Consider the following 6494-nt stretch of genomic DNA (forward strand, 5'->3'; position numbering starts at 1 on the left):
TCCATCCATCCATCCATCCATCCATCCATCCATCCATCCATCCATCCATCCATCCATCCATCCATCCATCCATCCATCCATCCATCCATCCTCGTCCTCTTCTCTCTTGCAAAGCCATTAAGGGAACAGGTCCAGGAGGGAAACCCAGACCTCCTTCTCCTTAGCAGCACTCTCCAGCTCCTCCTGGAGGATCCCAAGGTGTTCCCAGACCAAAGCAGAGGTCCAAGTCTGCCTTGGGTTCTAGAGGAACGTGCCCAGAAAACCTCCTAATGGCCTCTTAGTCAGATGCCCGAAGCACCTCAGCTGACTCGGCGGGCATAGATGTTAATAAATGTTGTCGGAAACAAGAAAGAAAAGTCGCCTCTAAAACAAAATAAAATAATCTTTTAGGATCACCATGTCCTGGATGACTGAGAATCTACAGAAACATGTTTACTTCTGCAGGAAATTAAAGCCTTATTGGAGATTCATTCATTCATTGATTTGTGATGATGTGAACGGTTTTTCTCTTTGTCCACCAGGGGGCGGCAACGAGCCGCAAACATTAAGCGCCTCCTTCCACCGAACAGAAGAAGAAGAAGAAGTAGTAAACAAAGCAAAGTCCGGTTCTGGTTCAGCCTGGTAGGACAACCAGCAGCTGGGTTCGGTGATGAATCAAAGCACAGCAGCAGGTTCGGCTGAAATGTCCAAAGCGGACACGCTGCGGGGCTTCGTCACCGACAGACTGTCCGCCGCCGCCCGGGAGATCTTAGCGGTGGTGGAGAGGACCGTCGCCGCCTACGAGGAGGAGGCTTCGGGCTTCAGACAGGAGATCGACCGGCAGAGGAGACAGCTGGAGCTCCTGCAGCCTCAGGTTCCTGTCGGTAATGATGGTCAGTGTCTTCACTGCAGGTCAACCACAAATATAAGCGAGGGGCTTCGAGCGTGCAGAACTCCATTTAAAAATCTGCAAATTTTAACTTTACTCAACAAAACAATTAATGTGCTCCAAACGAAATACAAAACTACAAATGTTGTTTCACAAAACAATATTTACTCTTTAAATCGGCTGTTTTATAATATTCGCAGATAGCTTTTTAATGTAGTTTAATGACTAAATATGACCAGCGTGCAGAACTGCATTAAAAATCTGCAAATTTTAACTTTACTCAGCAAAACAATGAATGTGCTCCAAACGAAATACAAAACTACAAATGCTGTTTCACAAAACAATATTTACTCTTTAAATCGGCTGTCATATAATATTAACAGATAGCTTTTTAATGTAGCTTAATGACTAAATATGACCAGCGTGCAGAACTCCATTTAAAAATCTGCAACTTTTAGCTTTACTCAACAAAAAATTAAATGTGCTTAATGCTAAATTCAAATTAAAATATATTCTGTTAATAAACAACATTTACTCTTTAATTAATGATAACAGCTGTAGTTAGGTTTTTTTAGCGTTATCTTTATTAATGAATAATAACATTAAGATCTTCTGATTTCAGTTAAATATGACAGGAAAATGATGATTTACAGAAATGTGACTCTTCTTCTGCAGGTTTACAGACCAGCAGGAACCAGGGATCTGCTGAGGAAGAGGAGGGTGAAGAAGATGAGTCCCATGAACATCCGAGGAGTCCGGACTCGGCTGGTCCAACAAGGTTCTTTATGATTGATTTTATGTTATTATCGGGGGGGGATATGTTGTCTTATTTGGTTCTAATTAGGTTAAAAGATGAGTTTATTAACCTGTAACCAATCTTCATCTTTAAGGTCTCCAGAACCTCTGTGTCGCTCTGCAAGGAGGAAATGTGGCAGAACTCAGATCAACAAAACACAGACGACTTTAAACCTGAACGTCCGGGTTCTGGAGGATCCAAACATCCGTGTTCTCTCTATAAACGGTAACATTGTTAAAATATAAAGAGAAACATTTTATTTAAAGTGTTAATTAATCAAAGTCAAACCTAAAGTTGGAATCAGAAGGAAAGTTTCTACAACAGGAAGGAGTCGTTTTCCTCCGTCTCAGTAACGTCTGATAGAAACTTCCAGATATTCTTTGAGAAAAGTTATTTCAGTTTCTTCTTGTTCTTGTTTCTCTGCTGTCAGCGATGAAGAAGTGTCCGATGGTCACCGTGAAGTGTCCTCCCGGTCTGCAGCAGGACGACTTCCTGGACCTGCTGAGAGCCGCCGTCCCTCAGCTCGCCAGAGACGGAGGACCTTTTGACTTTTTAGCCTCAGACCAGAGACGGAGACTTCAGCCGCTGATCCTGAAGCGTCTGACGCCCGAGGAGATCCACGGAAACATGAAAGCCACGGGAGTGGGGAGGCCTACGCTCTACGTCCGACTGAAGGTACGGCAGAAAGATGGCGGAGGCGGCTTGTTTTCACGTTCTGGGTTTTAGCTTTGATTTGATTTTATTTTTCAGAGACTAACTGAAGCTCAGGAGGAGATTCAGCCTCTTCAGGCAGAAAGCAGCAGCTGTGACGCGTCGACGTGTGAAGAAACGAAACAACAAACCAGGTCATGAAACGTGATAACGTCACATAAAGATGGATGTTAGAGATCGATCCCACCCACCTAAAACCTTCTCACAGCGCTGTCTGGTGTTCACTGTGGGAACCAGAAATGATAAAAAACTAAAACTCATCGTCTTCAAACTGCTTCACAAACACAAATAATATTCATGCAAATAAAACTCCTTCGTTATGAAGCTGAGCGCTGGATGACTGCTGAAGTTCTGTCCAGAAGCTGAAACTGAAGCTAAAAGAAGCAGAGAACTCGCTGAAAGCTAAAATTAGCTAAAGGCTAAAAAACCAAATGTTTTATTTGCAGATCTGTGGTTTGAATGAAAAGCCAGCTGGACTTTTCTTGTTTCATGACGATCGACGGTGTCGTTTGTAAAACAGATTATCTGATAAAATATTTCTGTCTTCTGGTTTCCTCTGCAGCCCTCATCAGGAGGACGAAGGCAACACGTCAGGTTTGCAACGAAGTCTGTCAGCTGAGGATGACGAAGGTGCGTCGCTGCAGTCAGAGGAAGACTCTGCTGCTGGGAGTGACAGCGACGCTTCGAACAGAGAAGAAGAAGATGCACTCGACAGCGACGGCAGCTGGAAACCAGACGGGAAGAGGAGCGACTCCAAACTGTCAAAGATCACCAAGAAACGACGAAGAAAACGATCCGACGTCAGCAGGGACAATGCCGCCGCTTTTCCCTGTAAAGTCTGCGGCGCCGCTCTCGGGTCTGAAGCCCTGCTGGTTAAACACGCCTGGAGTCACGAGCAGGAAGCAGGAAGTGCCTGTGGCGTGTGCGGGGTGTGCGGGGAGTCCGTGGAGGCGCTGGCGGATCATTTTCAGAACCGGCACAGAAGTGATGAGTGTCACGTCTGCGGCGAGTCCTTCCTCAGCGCCCTCAGCCTGAACGAGCATGTGGCGGCACACTCAGGGGACAAACCGTACGCGTGTGAGGTTTGCGGCAGCTCGTTCGCTCTGAAGGCGAGCCTGGAGGACCACGGGAGACTCCACGCGCTGGGTCACACGTGTCCCACCTGCCGCCAGGTGTTCCGGCTGGAGCTGCAGCTGAAGGCTCACCGCAGGACGCACGGCAGAGCCTTCCTCTGCGGCATCTGCGGCAAGCTACTCTGTGACAAGAGGTCTTTATCTCGCCACAAGATGACGCACTCCGGGGAGAGACCCCACGGCTGTAAGGTCTGTGGGCGGGGCTTCAAGCTTCCCTCCACCCTGAAGCAACACGAGAAGATTCACACCAAGCGGGAGCGCTCGTACCTCTGCGACGTCTGCTGCAAGATGTTCCTGAGCAGCAAGGAGCTCGCCATCCACATGAGAACGCACACCGACGAGAAGCCGTTCGGCTGCGACGAGTGTGGGCGGGGCTTCACCACCAAGAGCCAGCTGTCCATGCACCTGCGGGTCCACACCGGGGAGAGGCCGTATGGCTGCCCGTACTGCGGCCGCGCCTTTAAACGCAAGTGCAACCTGAACGACCACGTGGCGACACACACAGGCACCAAACCTCACGTGTGCGGGATCTGCGGGAAACGCTGCGCCCGGAAGACCTACCTGACGGTCCACATGAGGACGCACAACGGAGAGAGACCGTACAGGTGTTCCCTCTGCGACAGGGCCTTCACGCAGAGCCACTGTCTGAAAACACACATGAAGAGCCACCACGCTGCACCCTTCGCCCTCAAGCTCACCTGAAGGGTTGTCTGTTAGCAAAATATCTCATGAGCCAGCAGATGGATTTTAACGAGACTGTCAGAAAGGAACCATTGGATGTACATCTACAACTGATTCAAGATGGCTGCTACAGCCAATCAGCTGTAAGTCAGATACAGATTGGTGTGGTAGTAGCTGAGAGTCGCTCCTAACACTCTCTGCACTCACTCATCACACGCTCGTTGTGGTTCAGGGGTTTCTGCTCCTAGTTTCCTGTCAGCCCGCCTCTTCCTGCCGCCATCATGGCTCCCAGCTCGCTGGTTTCACTGGTTCTCACTCACCTGATCTGTGTGGGTTTAACAGACCGGCCCTCCTACACGTCTGGGCCTAAACTCAAACAACCATCAACAAACGTTACAAACCCTGTGAACAAAAACTCTAATCAGGATTATTACTTTGGGTTCTCCATGAAGAACCTGAGTCTGGGTTTCAGAACGAGTTCGGTTTGATGCATTCAGGTTTTATTTTACTGAACTGAAGCCTACAAACAGAGCAGCTGACTCAGGGTCAGAACACAGAAATATCTACATTCTGATGTATAAATGGACTAAAAAGGATCAAGTTTGTGGAAAATAAATCAGTTTGTGGCGTCATCGCCACTCAAAGGTGAACATTCTGTGAAAGACGTCGATAAAAACCAAACCTGAACTGTAAAAACTGTTCAAACTGTAAAACTTCAGTCATTAAAGTTCAACTTCCTGTTTTAACTCTGAATGATTCTGTTGTGTCTGAGCCTTAGAACTCCAACAGGACCGGGTTTAGAGCTCCAACAGGACCGGGTTTAGAGCTCCAACAGGACCAGGTTTAGAGCTCCAACAGGACCAGGTTTAGAGCTCCAACAGGACCGGGTTTAGAGCTCCAACAGGACCGGGTTTAGAGCTCCAACAGGACCGGGTTTAGAGCTCCAACAGGACCGGGTTTAGGTCTTCTACTAAATCCTATTGTTGTCTATGTGAATGTAATTTGTTTTTGTGAATTATAGCTGCTAATCCAACTCTCCTTTATTTATAAAACAGCCACACATGATGAAAATGCTCGGTTGCTCGGTGGTCAGTGCTGCTGTCTTGTAGTCCTGAGGCTGCAGGTTCGAGTCCAGGTTGTGTCAGAAAGGCGTCAGGCGTGAAACAGTTAGAAATCTGTCCTAAAGTTCAGTGGCTGAGATGACCCCTGAAGAAGGTAGCAGCCGAAAAAACAACAAATGATCCAAATGATGTACAGAACAATAAATAAAATATTCCTAAATCAGAGCCGTAACAGAAGTTAAATGATGCAGATTAAAGATCAAACAGAGCTAAGAACAGAACCGTTGTATAATGTCCCACAGCTAACAGTCTCAGCACAGCTCCCGCTGCTCCTCTGACCTCCAGGTACCTGATGGGCCTCAGGATTGGCCTGTCTCTCTAAGAAGGTGAAATGTTTTCGGTTAGTTTTCGTCTCCCTCTGGCTCGGTGCTTCTCCAGCAGCAGAGTCTGTGTCTTTGCTGCAGGAACATCAGAGGTAACAGCAGGTTGCTGGGCAGGTCGAACCAGATATCTGACATTAAAAAGCCACACAGATCTCTGGGGTTCAGGATTCCTGAGCTGTACATCAGACCGTTGATCAGATTCCAGGAAAACCTCACCACTAACGCCCCCATCACAGCAGCGATGGTGCAGGAAGCCCTCTGCTTGGTGCGGTCGACCCTGTTCCGGCCCGGCCCCGGCCCCGGCCCCGGGCGCTTCAGGACAAAGAGAACAGAAACGCTGCAGAAGAAGATGACCGTGACGTGGAACGCTATGGTGATGGAGTAGAGGATCAGGTAGGCCTGCTTGTCGCTCAGGAACACCACGGTGGCCCAGCCGACGCACAGCAGCCAAACGCAGCCGATGCTGGCGGTTCTGATCCGCACTCCCGCTGCTCCTCTGACCTCCAGGTACCTGATGGGCCTCAGGACAGCAAAGTAGCGCTCCACACACATGAGGAGGTGGAGCATGGCCTGCCCGGCGGCGGTGGCAGTCCAGATGTATAGCCCCACCAGCATCACGAGTCCACGATGGACGTAACCACCGAAGAAGAAAAGACTGAAACCCAGAACCAAGTTGACGTACATGACAGTGGAGTGAAACAGGAAGAGGTCGCTGTGGTTCGGAGACGAGCGATGACGCTTCCACCGCTCCAGTCCCACGTAGAGGACGAGGATGAAGAGCGGCAGGAGGAGGAGGCTGGTGGTGAAGGTGGCGGCGAAGATGGCGACGCTCACCGTTGACCGGAAACATTCGTCCATGGC

General features: G+C 48.9%; 1 protein-coding gene across 1 annotated transcript; it reads left to right on the top strand.

Moving 5' to 3' along the window:
• The first annotated feature begins 555 nt into the window (after positions 1–555).
• Positions 556–4942, top strand: LOC108250201 (zinc finger protein 2). Its single transcript, XM_017439966.3, has 6 exons — positions 556–872; positions 1544–1646; positions 1759–1889; positions 2095–2339; positions 2415–2509; positions 2938–4942. The coding sequence occupies exons 1-6, from the start codon at positions 650–652 to the stop codon at positions 4208–4210; spliced, it is 2070 nt and encodes a 689-aa protein (XP_017295455.1). The 5' UTR covers positions 556–649; the 3' UTR covers positions 4211–4942.
• The last annotated feature ends 1552 nt before the right edge of the window (positions 4943–6494 follow it).

The sequence above is a fragment of the Kryptolebias marmoratus genome, linkage group LG7, assembly GCF_001649575.2.
Source record: "Kryptolebias marmoratus isolate JLee-2015 linkage group LG7, ASM164957v2, whole genome shotgun sequence".
In the NCBI taxonomy this organism is placed as follows: domain Eukaryota; kingdom Metazoa; phylum Chordata; class Actinopteri; order Cyprinodontiformes; family Rivulidae; genus Kryptolebias; species Kryptolebias marmoratus.

Excerpts from the sequence above, each read along its gene's own strand:
- LOC108250201 (XM_017439966.3), top strand. The coding sequence starts at position 650 with ATGAATCAAAGCACAGCAGCAGGTTCGGCTGAAATGTCCAAAGCGGAC. Across the intron at positions 1,890-2,094 it reads CCGTGTTCTCTCTATAAACG|CGATGAAGAAGTGTCCGATG; the intron begins GTAACATTGTTA and ends CTCTGCTGTCAG. Across the intron at positions 2,340-2,414 it reads CGCTCTACGTCCGACTGAAG|AGACTAACTGAAGCTCAGGA; the intron begins GTACGGCAGAAA and ends TTTATTTTTCAG.